General features: G+C 33.4%; 1 protein-coding gene across 2 annotated transcripts in view; it reads right to left on the bottom strand.

The window, feature by feature from the left end:
- The window catches only part of Scamp1 (secretory carrier membrane protein 1), a 115,957-nt gene that overhangs the window by 35,389 nt on the left and 62,515 nt on the right, over positions 1–18,053 (bottom strand). For both annotated transcript variants that reach the window (XM_047556503.1, XM_047556504.1), the window contains 4 exons: positions 14,887–14,985; positions 13,172–13,280; positions 11,033–11,161; positions 5,734–5,893 (listed from right to left, as the gene is read on the bottom strand). In XM_047556503.1, coding sequence (XP_047412459.1) covers positions 5,734–5,893; positions 11,033–11,161; positions 13,172–13,280; positions 14,887–14,985 — 497 coding nt within the window. The remainder of the gene's footprint in view (positions 1–5,733; positions 5,894–11,032; positions 11,162–13,171; positions 13,281–14,886; positions 14,986–18,053) is intronic.

The raw sequence follows: 18,053 nt of genomic DNA, 5'->3' as shown, positions 1-18,053 counted from the left end.
TTACCATTACACTTAATTTTGATAGTTTGAGCATCAAATTCTAGGTTAGAATTTGTATTTCTTTTGGATTGAAAGCACTGCTCCATTGTGTTCCAGCTTTCAGTTGTTACTATTAAAAAGACTGATGTCATTCTGATGCTTAGATACTAAATTCAGGAAATTTCCAATTAAATAGGAAAAAAAAAATGGAAAATACCAGAAAAATAGGAACATTCGATTTCCCAAGAGTTCCAATATCTTATTAGTAGTAGTTTAATAAAAAAAAGTAGAAAGAAACCAAAAAGTAATAATCAAAGAAATGATACAATTAATTTTCCCAGAGCTTATGGACCTAAGTCCACAGACTGCTCCAATTTCCTACACATCACCTGATCATCTTGACAGACTCAGAAAGCATCTGGAAAAATCCAACATCATTCACTATAAAAATTTTCAACAAACTAGAAACAGAAGAGCATCTACAAAAAAAATCTCCATCTAACATCATAGTTCATGGTGAATTTCCCCCTTAATATCAGGAAAAAGATATGGATATCACACTTTTCGCTTCTTTTCTACTATTCTAAAAATTGTAGCCAGTTTATAAAGCAAAAGGAAGAAAAAAGAAAAGTAGATTAATTAAAGATAAGTAGATTAATCTACTTTAACTTAATTAAAGTAAATTAATTAAAGAAATAAAAAAAATTTATACACAGATGACATTACCTATACATAAAGAATCCTAAGGAATCTGAGCATGTATGTGCATGCACAAAGACAACTAAAATTAATTGAGTTTAGCAAAATGGAAGAAACAAGATTAATATACCAAAGACAAATTTTATTTCTTATTACTAACAACAAACAATCCAAAGAAGAAATTAAGAAAATAATTACACCCAAAATAACATTAAAAAGATAAAGAACTGAGGAATAAACTTAATAAATGATATGTAAAATTTCAATTGAAGCTGAAGAAGACTGTTAAGGAAAATCAAAAATATCTAAATAAATGAAGACATCCATATTCATGGATTATAAAGTCATTGTTAAGTATCTATTCTTGTCAAACTGACCTACAAATTTAACTTAATCACTATCAAAATCACAGCAGGATATTTTTTAAAGAAATAAACAGGCTGATTTTAAAATTTAAACAACATGCAAAGGAACTTGAAGAGCCAAAACAATTATAGAAACAAAGAAAGGTGGAAGACAGGCTTACCATGAAGCAACATTAATCAAGAAGGGGCTATTTGTATAAATATAAGCATATTGTTTAACTGATGAAAATGGTATCCAAAAATACATCCTTATATTTATGGTTAATAGATATTCAACAAAGGTATACAAATGAATCAATGAGGAAAAGCCATAAACAGACCCATACATATATGGGGGCAAGTGTTTTTTCAATAAAATTACAAAAGTAACTTATTAAGATTATCTCTTTAACACACAGCGTTAGGATATATGAATATCCATAACAGAGAGATGAATTTAGACCCTTACACAATGTAAACACAAATTAACCCTTATAAGCAATAAACAAAAATTCAAAATGTATAACAGACCTAAATATAAGAGATAAAACTATAAACATCCAGAAGTAAATCATAGCAGGGCATAGTGGTACACACCTGTAATCTCAGCTACCCACAAAGCTGAGGCAGGAGGATTGCCTGACCCCAGCAGTCTGAGGCCAGCCTGAACAACAAAGCAAGACCCCAAGCCAAGGAAGCTATTCTTAGTCATGACACTAACAGAACCAGAAATTTTGTTTAAAAAAGATAAGTCGTACTATATTAAAATTGAACATTTTAATGTTTTATAGGGCATCACTAAGAAGCCAAAGACTGAGAGAAAATATATGTAAATCATAAAAAGGGCTTGTATCCAAAATATATAACTCTTGTTACAAAATATATAACAATACAAAATTAAAAGTAAAAAATCAATAACCTAACTAAAAAATGAACAAGAAACAGATATTTTACCAGAGATGATACACATATGGCTAATAAGCATGTACAAAGGTACTCAACATCATAAGTAACTAGGGATATGCAAATTAGAACCACAAAGAGAGACTACCACACCCCCACTAGAATGTAATTAAAAAAGACAAAAGACAAAATGTGTTAGTGAGAGTGTAGAGAAATTGAAATCTTCAGACATTTCCAGTAAGAATATAAAATAGTATAGAGCTAGAGATTAAAATGGCAACTCAAATCTTGAGTTGCAACTTAGCTTTTGTCTGCTAGAAGATAAGCAAGGCAGCAGGTGAACCCTCTCTGAAACAAATGAACATCATCAGAAGCCTCTACGAGTTTTTACTCACAGTTTCCAGATCTAATGAAGATTTGGTAAGTATGCTAAAAGGCAGCAACATATGATTGAAAACAAAGACAGTACAGATAGGCAGTACAGACAGACCCACAGAGAGATCCAGATACTGAAGTGTATATACAAAGAAATTTTTTGCCTACAAGAGATAAAAAAGCAATATTAAAAGAAATAATGTCAATCATTTTCCAAACAGTTTAAAAAACATTAATTCACAAATTAAAGAATCTCCACAAACTCCAAGAAGTAGGAATACAAAGAAAATCACTGAAAACCCCAAGCATAAAATCTTTATAATATCCTAAAGTGAAAGACATTTCCTTTAAAGAGTAATTCTAAGACTTACAACTGACTTCTCAACTGAAACAATGAAAGGTGGAAAACAATGAATAGCATCCTTAGAGTGCTATAAGGAATTCACTACAACAAAGAGTTTATATCATTAAACTTAAAAAATGAGCATGAAATGACAAAGTTTCCATCAAACAAAAACTGATAGAATTCAATGCCAACAGATCTGTAACAAAATAAATAAAAGAAACAGATGAAAGAATATAAAAATAGAATAAAATTTTATTAACCTAAAAGAAACTGAATATAAAAGATAAGTTTTATAGTAAAGAGTAAATATGATAAATAGATTTAAATCCATGTGTATATATGTAATTACATTAAATATAGTACAAAATCTTCAATTAAAAGACTAGATTATCACACTAGAATTATTAAAGTTCATTTTTATTTAGCAATACAATGAACATCTCATTATAAATTATACTTCCTCTTTGCTCAGACTGGAGCACAAGAGCACAATGGATTAAAAGAAGCAAAATATAATGCACAGCAACTGCAATCCACTTCTCAAAAAGAAATGATAAAAAGTAGAAAATTCCAGCTACCATTTGTTGATCAAAACCTTTTGCATATATTATCCCTAATCCTCTTATCAACTCTGCAGATATTATCCCATTTACACTAATAAATTGAGGTTCTAAAAGATTTTATACATTTGACCATAACAACATAGAACACAGATTTTGAAGTGGGGAAGCCAGGATTCTATATCTTTCTCAGTCTGCTTCCAGAAGTTATACTTTTTCAACAATAATACCCTCTCATTAATAACCACCAAATATGTTGAAGTATTTACATAATGATTAGTGATTTGTGAAAAACAAAACTATGATTTTTTTGAAAAATTTTAAAAATTTTTAGTTGTAGATGGACACACTACCTTTATTTTATTTATTTATGTGGTGCTGAGGATCAAACCTAGCACCTCATGCTTGCGAGGCAAATGCTTCTACCACTGAGCTACAACCCCAGCCCACAAAACTATAATTTTTTAAAATACACAAGTGACAAAATACAATGGCATGTTTAATTCATAATTAGTAAACTTAGCTTTTAAAAGAATACACTTGAAACTTCTGTCTATAATTCTCATTCAGATTTATGCAATGGGATTACCTTATGGAGGACAAAGTCCTTGAGTATATCAGTAAAAGGAAAGGCTGAATTTATACACTGATAAGGTACGCTAATGATATAAAGTACTTTAATTCAACTTCCTCCAAAAATTTTTTTCAGTTCTACTCTGCCCAGTGAAACCCAGATAATATTTTCATGATATACTCTAAAAGGCTGAGCTGCACCTAACAATATAGCCTAGGGATTGATAATGCCATAATTAAAAATATTCCATAAAACATTTTAATTTTAACTGACAAAGGAAAAAAAGGTAACACATGACTTCAAGTAATAAAGGCAAATGGTTGTCTTTTAGAGTTTATTTTGGCTACATAATTATAGAAGGTTTATCATCCAAAGTCTCTAATCTCAGATCATTAAAGAAAATTCTCATAAAGATATTCCTCCTTCCACCCACCAGCATCATTATAAACAATACACTGGTAACATGGAGGTAAGCAACCTTAGATGTTGAAAAAAAAAAAGGCTTTATAATACAGACTTACATAACAAAGAAAAAAGCAGCAATAACATTCTTCCCAGATGGTACAAGGAGTAAATAGGTTCTTATCATTCTTCTCCAACCCTCAGCTAGGGAGGAACTTCTCCCCATTTCTTGTCAACCAGTCTCCCATATTCCAATATATTCAATGGATATGTTCAAAGATTCTTTCTTCTTTTCCCTTCCCTTTATTTCTAACCAATAATTTACTTTCCTGTTGTTTGGTACCTTTATTTCTCCAAATTCCTTAATGTTCTCCTTCTTTCTTTCTTTTCTACCCGCCCCCCACTCTCCTGCATCACTTTAGACACCTAGGCTACATCTGGGTTAGGTTTCTCTCTTTCTCCCTCTCTCCTCTGTCTTTTAATATAGGGTCTTGGCTATGTTGCCCAGGCTGGCCTTGAACTCCTGGGCTCAAGGAATCTGCCCACGTTAGCCTCCTGAGTAACTGGAACTACAGGAGTGAGCCACTGCTCCTAGTTCCATTTTATTTTTTTCTCCCAGTCCTTGGGACTAAACCCAGGGCTTTGTGCATGCCAGGCAAGCATTCGACCACTGAGTTTCATTCCAGCCCTTTTATTTATTTTATTTTGACACAGGTTCTCGCCAAGTTGCTCAGTCTGGCCTTGAACTCCCAATTTTCCTGCTTCAGTCTCCCAAGTCCAATGTTTACTTCTTAAAGACAAAAATTCTACTCCACAGAAAAATAATGGTTTCATGGTCAAGTCACAAAGCACACCAAGCACTTAAGTAGTCCAAGAAATTCTGAAATAAAGGAACTTGTTCAATTTATTAACCAGCTACTCTCAAACCTATTAAACTAATAAACTCCTTTTCCCCCAACCTATTAATATCCCATAGAACATATACTTAGGAAATTTTAATCCTAACCATTGCAAAATACGCTATACAAAATATTATACTTCATCTTATAGCCTAAAGCTTATAAAATGTCACTGCCTTTGGAAAAACCAAAACAAATTTACACAGAAAATAATTACCAAGTTGCTGGGTGAAAACACCATATCACATGTATATTACCTTATCTATGTTCATTTAAAAATTAAGACTGTAATCACCAATTGTAATTTTGTGATTACAGAGACATGGGGGAAGGAGGGTGAAAAACAAATTTTCTTCAAGTCAACTAAACAATATGGAATAGAATATTTTACATATATTAAGATCTGAAACAGTTTATTTTTCCTTCATCAATTTTCATATTTGGTCTTTTTTTGCAAGGGGGATAAAATAATGAAATTTTATTAACTTTATGATTCAATGAATATAAAAGCATACCATGTTAGACCTTTCAGAAGGTTATAAAATAATTAAAAATCTTAATGGAAATATGTCAGTTCTCCCTTTAAGGTATACTACAAATTATTTACTTTACAGGTTTTAAAGAGCATATTTCAAAGTGCACAACATTTTACCTGAAAGCTCCGTAAAGTGGTCTGTACCAACAGACAAATGAACAAGGAGTAAAAAGCAAGAACCACAGGATACTCAATCCAAAATCAACCCCTCTTGCAGAATCAACAAAAAACCAAGCCAAGCATCCGAAGATATTTAGAAACAGTGTTACAGCGTGGACTGTGGAATCAGAAAACAAAATAGAAAAGAAATGTTTACATTCAATTTATTAATTCATTCAACAAAAATTGTAAATGAAAAAAAAAAAAAACTTCCTAAAAGCAAATGTATTCTATCCCATGTTTCCATTTACTATTTTTCAAAACACTGTTTCATACACGCTTGATTTAAAAACAGAGTACACACAGGGAAGTGAGTCCTAATATATGCACTGTTGAAAAAATTCTGTTGGCCTATCCTATTAGGACAGGAAATTACACTTCTAACCAAAAAAGCACCACATAAGGGTTTCCTCTGAAGCAATCACGTGGTGTGCCTCTGGATCCAAGGCCCAAGAATGAAAAGTGGTGCCTGCTGAGGAAAAAGCCAGGACTCAGGAGGAGAGAGATCCTGTACTCACAACTGTATTTTTAGATAATGGAGCTACAGACTAAAAAGTGTTCTAAAAATAAAAACAGAGTAGAAATTTCCAGGGACATCATAATTGATCTATAAGGATTATTAATTCATCTTCAGAGAGTTGTCCATTTTTTTAAGTCCTAAAAAAAACCTTTTATAGTAAAGGATTAAGGTTATTAAATACCCCACCCCAGGACCCCAATCTGCACACACAACATGATGCATTTTTGGCTGCTAAGGCAGGCCTTTCCCTTGGTTAATACACACAGACCTTGGCAAGCTCTTCCAATGCTGTTAATAAAGACTTTCTCTAACAGATTAAAAACAAAAAAATCTGAATAACATCTCACTGCACTATGATCCCAAGAACCATATTTGCCCATTACAATTAATAATTTTTTAAAGCATTCTTTAGCCAGGCATGGGGATGCTTGCCTAGTGACTTAGGAGACTGGGGCGGAGGGATCACAAATTCTAGGCTGGCATCAGCAACTTATGGAGAACTTGTCTCAAAATAAAAAATAAGCTTGGTCTGGTGGTGCATGCCTGTAATCCCAAGGTCTCAGCAGACTGAGGCAGGAGGATTGAAATTTCAAGGACAGCTTCAGCAATTTAGGAAGGCCCTTAGCAACTTAGTAAGATCCTGTCTCAAAACAAATAATTTTTTTGAAAAGGGATAGGAATATAGCTCAGTGGTAAGAAGTTCCTAGGTTTAATTCCCAGAACCAAAATTTATTTATTGAAGGATTCTTTAAAAATTTATTCACAGGTTGAATTATAGAAATAAATTCTCATGAAAACTAAAATACTATAAAATTTAAATTATCAATAAAAATATGCCAAATTATGACTTGAATAAAAATTAACAAATGAAAACCTTATTAAACCTAATAATAAAACAATATACATTAAAAATAAATTTTAAGATCTTTATGAAAAAAATCAGTAATTAATGCAACAGGATAAAACCACACATCCCAGGATGCTCTAGATTTGCTCTCATCTAATCACTAGATACATAAAACCCTCAAGTGAAAGAACTCCAGAAGAACAGTGAAGACCCCTAGGTTATACCCATTTGATATTAAGACAAGCACTTAACCTTTGTGAGCTTTAGTTTCTCAGTTAAAGAAATGGCATGAGCTCTTCCAGTTTCAAAATTTCATTCCCTGCTATCACACAAATGAAACTCTTACCAAGTACTCTATTCCCATTAGATTTTTAATTCTCATGAAAGTTAACTTACCAATAAATTTATTAAAAATTCTTTTCCTCAGAATAAAGGTAGTTATAAGGGTTTAAAAATAGAATTCAAAATTCTGTGAAATATTAAATTATTATTCTGTAGTATTAAATAATGTCTAGCCACCTAAAAAAGTTTCAAATGTTAAGAATATTCTAATTTTCAATCTTTACAAGAATAATTTTTAAAAGTTTATCTGCTAATCCATTTAAAGAAAATATATGTATATGCATGTTTTAAAGACTACTAAAATTCTTCAGTATAGATAAAATATCAATTTATTTTTGTGTGATTTACAGAAAATTTTTTGTAAACATTTTCCTAGTGACCAACAACCATGATCAATACGTCATTTACTTGTATCCCAGTAAAGACTAAAATGTCTATTTACTGAATGATCTGTCCACTTTTACAGAGATCAGAAAATATATAAGACAGGCAATGTAATGTGAAAAGCATGATCTATGTTGTTAATTTCAATCCAGTTTAAGGGAGCAATAAATCTATGCTGATTGACTCACAAATGTAGGTAGAACATTAAAGAAATCTTTAGGCTGCTTTGTTTATATGATTTGTAAGTTGAATAACTCTCTTTTACTTAAAATTTAACTTGCTTTATTAGGCAGTCCAATCTAGTATTAGTGGACCTAAATTTGCAACTATCACAATATTCTTCTTGGTAAATTCTGAATTACAGTATAGACATCTAACATAGTATATTACCTTCTTTGCTACATGGTCTTGAATATAGCTGGCCTGTTTTTTCCCTTTTCTTTGTTTAATTAAAAAAAAAAAAAAAAAAAAAAACACTTAAAAGGGTTAAGATTAATTTCATGGAGTTTTTTTTTTTTTTTTTTTTTTTTTTGCGGTGCTGGGGATTCAACCCAGGGCCTTGTGCTTGACAGGCAATCACTCTACCAACTGAGCTATATATCCCCAGGCCCATGATATTTCTTTTTTTGGGGCGGGGGGAAATACTACTGGAGATCCAAACCAGGGCTTCACACATGCTAGGCAAGCACTCTGCTGAAATACATCCTCATTCCTTTTATTTATTTTGAGATAGGGTCTCACCAAGTTGCCCAATCTGGACTTGACCTTGCTATTCTCCTCCCCAGCCTCAGGGGTAGCTGGGATTATAGGCATAAGCCTCACCATACTCAGCTCAGTGATATTGCTAGTTGATTTAGTTCATGTACAGGGTAAATTACTTGCCTAGGTCAGGTACCTTTGAAGACCTATCTTAATCATACTCATTTTGGGGGGGTTGGGGGGTAAACAAGGATTGAACTCAGGGGCACTCAACCACTGAGCCACATCCCCAGCCCTATTTTTTATTTTATTGAGAGACGGGGTCTCACTGGGTTGCTTGGCGACTCACTTTTGTTGAGGCTGGCTTTGAACTCACAATCTTCCTCTCTCAGCCTCCTGCGCCGCTGGGATTACAAGTATATGCCACCACAATATTTATTTTTAAATGTATATTATTTCTTTATTTTAGTACTTGCAAGTGATATAACATGGAAATCTAGACTCTGGGCACCAGTCTGACTATCCAACTCCAGCATTACTTGTGTAATGTTGGACAAGTGACTCAAATTCTCTAAGCTTAATTTCCCTACTTGAAAAAACAAATAACAGGCTGGGGGAATAGCTTGGTCGGTAGAGTGCTTGCCTTGCAAGCACAGGGCCCTGGGTTTGATCCCCAGCACCAGGAAACAAACAAACAAAAAATAACATAGTGCCTGCCTTACAATGTGGTTAGGACTTAAGAAGATAATGTATATAAGAGATTAGTACTATAATTGGCACAAAGCAAATCCACAAATGTTAGTTCTCTTTATAATTATTATTATTACAGTAGAAGCATTAGTCAACCCCCAAATCAATAATAGATACTTCTTGAAAATAACTTCCTGAAACAGCCTAAATTCTATAAAATTTAGGCATAGTATTAAGCTGGCATTAAACATTATTTTGTTCCAAGTAATGCATCTTCAAAACAGACTCCCACCTGGAACTTTTGAGTCCTCTCAAATACCGGTTAACAACAGATCTACCAACTGAACAGAATTGAGGGAAACTATACTCAATTACATTATTTATGAGAGACTCAGAACATTTTATATTTGAAGACAAAACACATCTATCAGCATTGAAACCATCAGTACTGGTAGTCAACTATTCAGCTAAAATTAACCATCTTCCCCACTCAATCTCTAGTCATTAAATACCTAGTATAATTTTCTTCAGACTTCTATCAACCTTCACCAAAAAAAAAAAAAAAAAAAAAAAAAAAAAAAAAAATCTTTTTGTTAAGTCAAAGAGCTTACAAAAGCTAGGCCAATTTCTGGCCATTAGAAAAAAAATACAGGCATAAGATATAAATGCAGCTATAATATAGATATATATATATTGATAAATAAAATGAGTTGATTAGCATGTGTATATATGTATATGAAAAACACACCTTTAATTTTAAAAAACATAATAGCAATATTGGCGATTCAGCAAAAGATATTAGAGAAAGAACAAAATGTCAACAAGAAACTAAGAATTAAAAAAGGATTATCCGAAGGAACTGCTTATCATATTCCAAAATGACTTCACCTATATGAAGAGTGCAACCTAAAAAGAATTTGAAGATTATCTAATCTATTAGGATGCAAAAAAGTCTCACTAATCATGAAATAAAACACAAATTTCCTTCTTTAAAGATGTACCCATCACCCCAATGTTATGCAGGTGAGAAGTCACAACTGCTAGCTTCCCTACTGACATAATGACATCAAGTGAGGTTGAGACTACTGTTGCAATAAAAATGAAACAGAGAGTAGTGGGAAGTCTGTGTAATCCAGCAAAACTGTTCACAGCTTGACACTTTATTTTAGTATTCCATGAGTTGTAATTACACTCGAGCAATGTGAGCTTCGGAGCCTTAAATGTCTGCTTACTGTTCTATCAATAATGAATGAACTGGATTGCTTAAGTACTTCAAGAATAAAGCAGTCACACCACTTGAAAATGAAAAGTAAACTGTTCAGAGCTATTTTTTAAATTATGTTTTATAATATTACAGTATTTTATGTCCCTTTGAAAAAGTTGCCATCATGCCTACTTTTAAAGAATTTAAATTGTCTTCCTCTGCATAAAAATATTATGCATAATTTTTCAAAGCAAATCATGTCTATGATTCTTTCCATGAAGGAAAAAGGAGTATTACAAATCCATCCATGTGCTAGAGAAGGTAACCTTTCCTCAGAAGCCAGTTCTCAGTTTAATAGGTTATCCTCAGCCAAGTGCTCATATTGCCACATACAGTATAATTTTTAAGTATATAAATATGATATTTTACTCTGAAAATTATGATTGTTAAGATCTATCTACAGAAAAAGACCAGTCTACTATCTATCCTCAATGTATCAATTCTGATATGATAGATTTTAATAACAAAAATATTAACTTTAAACAAATTAAAAAATTGGTTTTATACTCACACATCCACAAGTAGTACATAAGTTTTACTGTCTTTTGAAATTCTACAGGAATGTCTACAGAAAAATCCTGATAGAAACAAGGTCCCACAGGAAAATTATCAGGAAGAGGTGGCCAATTATTTTTTCTGCCTGTAAATTGAAAACAGAAAGTTACTTATATCAAATATGTTCCATTCTTATTTGTTTCAAAATAAAGAAACCTATTAACATATATTTTCAAATGTAAAACTACCTTTACATTCCTACAACTTTGAAAGCCAAGCTTTATATTTCTAAAATTTTTTTCAGAATATCATTTTTGAAAATAATAGATGGTAAAATAATTTTTCAGTGTCACATCATATCATGTTTAGCATGTACCATTTATGCTCAGGAGAAACCAGACACAAAAAAAGAACACAGATATATACACGGTGACCTGCCCTAAAATCTGGCTATCATGCATGGGAAGGCCAGCCAGTTTTGACTTCAGTTTCATCCTTAGCATCTTAAATCTTTCATTATAATTGTGCTAAAATTCCTAACCCTTGTGGAGAAGAAAGATCAGCTTCTGAATCTTAAGTTATCTACAGTTAACTATAAGAAATTAATATCAAAGAATCAAATTTGGAAATCTCACTCTGGATAAAATAACACCACCCAAAATACATATGTGAGAAAACCACAAAAGAGTGAGAAACATGAAAAATCACAAGAAAGAAGTGGGAAAATTATACCACCTTCAAAAACCTAGATAAAACAAATTGAACTATGAGGAGAGAAATGTGTCTATATAAAGAAATTAGATTAAAAATAAGATTTGAGAAATGGCAGGGGAAAAAATTAAAAAGCAGGAAGTCAAACATAAAAGTAGAAGGTAAAATAATCAACAAAAGACCACTCTCCAATTTTAAATAGTATATCCCATAACTTTTCAAAAAAATTAATTCATAAAGACATCCGTAGACCAGAAACATTTTCATAGTGGGAAAAAAACATGACCTATTTCTGATTTTCCCCAAGGTGTTCCCTGAGTTACAGTTATTATACTATTTGAGTTTCATACATTCAGACATTTCTCATAACAGACTATACTATCTGAGAAGCAGCAGAGAATGACAGTGAAGATCAGAGACTTGGGAACCACAAGTGCCTCACCATTTACTGGCTAGGCCGGTTTAGGCACCTTAACCTCTTGAAGTCTTAGTTTCTTCATCTGTGTAAAATGAGACAACCGTGCTGCTTCGCAGAATTGTACTGAGGATTAAAACATGAACCTAATAGATGAAAAAGTACTAACATACTGCAAATCTCTTTACCTCTTACTCTTTGTTACTTACTACCCTTACTAAAACCTCTCTCAGAAATAATTTTATAGACAGTGCTAAGAAAATAGGATGAATTTTAGTTAAAGTTATTTTAGAAACATTAATCCCATTAAACCTTTCATTTCTCCTTCTATCGATGCCATCTCTGATGTTGCAAGTTAGAAGATGGCCCAGATCTACAACATTGTGAGATAAGGAAGAAATAATTCTGTTCATTACTGTTGTCCTAGTCTTGGTTATTCCATTCCCATCCCAGGCATCCTAACAATGACTTTCCCCAGCTCCCTATCCCTCCTTGTCCAGAGACTGCTAGCTTTCCCTAAGACACTCCCTTCAAATGATTTTGGTAGTCACAGTCTGAAGAGATGTCACAGCAAATTTATTTCTTTGGCATCATATAAATACCCTGGGTTTCCTGGGGTCGCTAGAAACATATTTTGACAAAGATGGTGTACTTGTGAGAATTGGAGCAGATAATTTGAAACTAGTTTGAATATGTCAGGTAAGAATTAAATGTGGGGCACACTCAAATGTACTTACAAGGTTCAATAGACCCAGAGAGCCCAAGAGCAGAATCAAAGACTCCTGGGCTGAGAATGAACCAAAGGTATCAGATTTGCATTCTTTCTCTGTGATGAGGCCAACTTTGTTCTAATCTATCAAAAGACTTTGCAAATTAGCTAAGATCAGAGAGCTACAGAGTATCAAGTTGGCAAATCTGCTGTGTCTGATCTCCTTGCTAGAATAGGAAAATAGGGCAGGATCTTATCCACAAACCAAATGACCTAGAGCTGAGATAGACATTTTTATTTCAAACTTCTCTGCATACTACCATGTTGACTGAGGTTTTGCATTTCTCGTTCTCGACGATCTAATTCTGCAGCTTTTCTTTCTAATTCTTCTTGGCGCTTAAGAAGTTCAGCTTGAGCCAAGGCATGTTCCTAAACAAAAATTATCAATATGTGAATAGATTATCAGAAGTATAAGATATTCTAACATTTACAGGCTAGCTCCTTCTCTCTACCATCATAGAAATCTAATTCAACCAAGTACAGCGGCACACGCCTATAGTCCCAGCTCTTCAGGAGATTGAGGCAGGAGGACTCCAAACTCGAGGCCAGCCTTGGCAACTTAGGGAAACCCTGTCTCAAAAAATAAAAAGGCTGGAAAAGTATCTCAGAGGTAAAGTGCCCCCAGATTCACTATAAAAGAAAAAAAAAAACTAATTCAAATGTGCTTCCAAAATACAATCATAATCTTTAATAAAAGATTACATGGCTGGGGAGATAGCTCAGCTGGTAGAGTGCTTGCCTTGCAAGCACAAGGCCCTGAGTTCGATCCCCAGCACCGCAAAAATAAATAAATAAATAAATAAATAAATAAATAAATAAATAAATAAATAAATAAATAAAAGATTACAGTTTTAGAAAATACTATGGGGATCTGTGGCCCATTCTGTTCTTTGGGTTATAAAAATCCTCTTTGGGAATGTTGAGTCCATAGGACAGGAAAAAACCCTCTAGAAAGAGTAGTCACTCTTCAAGTAATCTGAAAAATGAAATTAAGGTGACCTTTGTGCTTAAATGAAAGTGAGAACAGAGGCAAAGGGGAACAACTAAAGAAATCTGACAAACAGAAGAAAAAACAAAGCAATTGATTTGGCTCTGATAAACTAGGTTAAATGACATTTAAGGTTCATAGTAATGTAGAAATATTTTATAATATCTTAAATATCATAAGACACTGAGGTGAAAGAACAATATGCTTAACAAGTCTGTCACCTCCATCTGCTTGTGGGTGATGCCTGGCAACTTATTCACCTCCATATTTCTAGGACTTTTGCTATCTTCCATCTCCTCCAGATGGCCCCTGCTAAGCCATTATAACTCTCCGTCTCAATAATATCTATTATACTATCATTGTTACCACAATGGCAACAATTATTTATATTTTTAGTTGTAGAGGACACAATACCTTTATTTTCCTTATTTATTTATATGTGGTGCTGGGGATTGAACCCAGTGCCTCACACGTGCTAGGCAAGCACCCACCACTGAGCTACAACCCCAGCCCAGCAACCATTTTAATGTATTAAAAATTGAGACCAAAGGCAAGAAAAATTTCACTATACAAATTGTGCACCAAGATGATATGTTAATAATCCCTAGTAATGGAATAAAGCAAATGCTGGAAGCTGAGCAAGAGGGAGTACTTACAGTGACAAGATGGCTAATCCAGTCTCAAAAGAATTAAAGTAAATGAGAGGGGGGAGGGGGCAGGGGTATGAAAGACGGTGGAATGAGACAGACATCGTTACCCTATGTACATGTATAATTACATAAATGGTATGAATCTACATTGTGCACAACCATAGAAACGAAATGATGTTCCCCATGTATGTACATTGAATCAAAATGCAGTCTGTAAAAATAAAAAAAAAATAAAAAAATAAGAAGTCAACAGTACAAAAAGTTTACTTTGCTCCGAAACAAATGTTATTGATACTATAATTTCTACTGTAAATTCACACAGCTATCATAAACTAACCTTTGCAATCTGTGTATAAGCTGGATGTTCCTCTGTTGGTTTCATTATTGCTGGCTGTGTGTTGGGTACATTAGGCATCTTCACACTGCCTGGTGGAGGCTAGGAAGATTGAGAAAAGGACAAATCATATAAGACAGAGATCCAACTTAAACTTCCTTCAAAAGTTATAATACTAATAGAAAAGCAAAACCCAAGACCTGCCTCTCTTTGGCCCCTGTCCTCTCAGCCTTGAGTGTATAGCAAAGACCTGCTTAAGTTCTCCATCTTCTCAAACTCATTCATTTCTCAATTCTACAATTTTCCTGCTACATTTAACACTGCACCACACATGCTCTCCTCCAGGATACCACATGATAAAAAAATCTTTCAAGGATTTCTTTATAGTAAAACACAGACAGCCTCAAACTAAAGAATAATACTGAGTGCAGGGTAAGGTGGTGAATACCTGTGGTCCCAGCTACTCAGGAGGCTGAGGCAAGATCACTTTAGCCCAGGAGTTTGGGGTCTGCCTGGGTTAACATAGATCCCATCTCTTTAAGAAATGATACTGAGGTTTGCAGTCAACTCTTTCCTTTTCAGAAAGCTACCTGCCAGTGTCTTGGAAAGTTTATAGGCGACATCTTGATAGAACTGCCCTAAGACCCCTTGAGAAGAATAAGGGGGAAAGCACAGGGAATCAAAAAATAAATGCTGAACCCCCACTTTGCCAACAAAGATGAGCTACATTTGAAAGCAGCTACAAGACCAAAAAGTACACAGATATCTATGACCCATGGGGAATTATCAAATTATGGTATATACCTGAAGTATAGAGATTGGGAAATAAATTAATAAATTATATTATATATATAATAAATTGGGAAACTATTGAATTATTATATATGTAGTACAGACATTGAGAAGAATAAGAGCTATAGAAGAATGACTTTTTAAATACTAAATGAAACAGGGCAAACTACAGAGAAGTATGCACATGATCTTTTTAAAAATAAACACAGATTTATACATAATCAGAAAATATCTGGAAGACCCAACAAACAATTATCAGAGATGTTCACTTCTTGTTTTATTATACTTCTCTAGTGTTTTTCTCTCTCAACATGCACCTCATGTACTTTTTTAAAATATATTTTTTAGTTGTCAATGGACCTTTATTTTTTATTTATATGGGATGCTGAGATTCCAACCCAGTGCCTCACACATGTTAGGCAAGTGCTGTACCACTGAGCTACAACCCCAGGCCCTGTATACTACTTTTTAAAGTTAAAAAAAAAAAAAAAACAAAAAAAAAAAACCCACATTTTAAAAGAACTTTTTAGAATGACCATAGGAAAAGAAAGGAGGACAGAAATATGAGAAGGCAGGACACCGAAAGGGAGAAGAAGGGAGGGAGAGAGAACAACAGGCAGGCAGGAGCGACAGAAGTTCAAAGGTCAGCACTATTAAAAATGACAACACCATTAATGTAACAGGATTTTCCCCCAACTCAGCAAAGAGCAGCCCTGAAAGCAAGTCAGACATAACCACAGTATGACTGATTCTAAAATACAAATGGAAAATAAAGACTAAGAACAGATCAAACAATTCTGAGGAAAAATAAGATAGGGAGACCTGTGATATCAAGGCTTACTACAAGACTACAGTAATCAAGAATGTGGTACAGATACAATATACCAACACACAAAACAGGCACAAAAACAAACCCATACAAATCTAGAAACTTGATACCCAACGGAGGTAACACTACTAAATAGTGGAGGAATAATGTTATTAATCAATACATAGTGCTGGGATAACTAAAAACTCACATAGAAAAATAAAACCTAGATTTCTTACTTCATACTATATACAAAAATAAATCCAATGTACCTTAGTGACCTAAAAGTAAAACAGTAAAACTTATACACGTTTAGGAGAAAAAAGGTGAATATTTTTATAAACTCCAGGGTAAAAGCTTCTTGAATGTGAACTCTAGAAGTTTTGTGTTTTGTTTATGGTATATCCCAAATGCCTCAAACAGAGCCCAGAGTACAGTAGATGCTCAATAATTACTCATCATTAATAAGACTAGCCAGGTACAGTGATACACTCTTGTTACTGCAGTGACTTGAGAAACTGAAGCAGGAGGATTGCAAGTTCAAGGTCAGCCCATGTGACTCAGCAAGACTCTGTCTCAAAATAAAAAATAAAAAAGAACTTGGGATATATGATAAAGCACCCCTGAAGTTCCATCCCCAGTACAAAAACAAGTAATCAGAAAACTAGAAAACACACAAACTATAAAGGACTGACAAATTCAATTATTTTGAAATTTAACAAGATCAAAAGGAAATCACAAACTAGGAAAAAATAGTTATAATAACTCTAATGTAAAATTGCTACCCAGAATATATAAAAATCCATACAAATACAAACTAATACAAAAATGGACAGAAGATCTGAACAGGTAATACAAAGAAAACAGGAGTAACCAATAAACATGAAAAGATGTCCAACCTTACTAGTATTCAAGAAGTACAAAGGGCAGGGATATGGGCTCAGTGGTTAGAGCTCTTGCCTAGCATGTGCCATGCCCTGGATTCAATCCCCAGCACCACACCAAAAAAAAAAAAAAAAAAGCAAGACAATGATATATTATTTCAAAATCATGAGATAGAAAATTGTAAATTCTAACAATACCAAAATCTGGAATATATAGTATATCCACAATGATGGTAATATATGAAAATTACATTAAAGCATTGACCAAGATAAACTCAAGTCAGTGGAAATAGAAAGGACTATCAAATAAACGGTATTGGGACAGTTCTTTAAATTGGGTGGGGGTTGTGAAATTCCTGTATCTCAGTAAAATGAATTCCAAATGGATTAAAAATCCAATGTTAAAAAAAAAAACAGTAGGAGTAGGCAAATTACATAGACTATTATAAACATTTCAAAGAGATGAAGGAAGAGAAATCACAATGAAAAGCTGGTTTTTCTTTAAACTTTTTAGCTGTAGATGGACACAATACCTTTATTTATTTTATTTTTTAAAATTTTTATGGGGTGCTGAGGATCCAACCCAGTGCTTCACACATGCTAGGCAAACACTCTACCACTGATCCACAACTCCAGCCCCATGAAAAGGTAAATGACTACATGAAAGTTTAGTACTTTGATGACAC

Source organism: Sciurus carolinensis, chromosome 6, assembly GCF_902686445.1.
Source record: "Sciurus carolinensis chromosome 6, mSciCar1.2, whole genome shotgun sequence".
Taxonomy (NCBI): Eukaryota; Metazoa; Chordata; class Mammalia; order Rodentia; family Sciuridae; genus Sciurus; species Sciurus carolinensis.
Note: the sequence above shows the minus strand (reverse complement) of the source record. Positions and strands in the feature narration are given on the sequence as shown.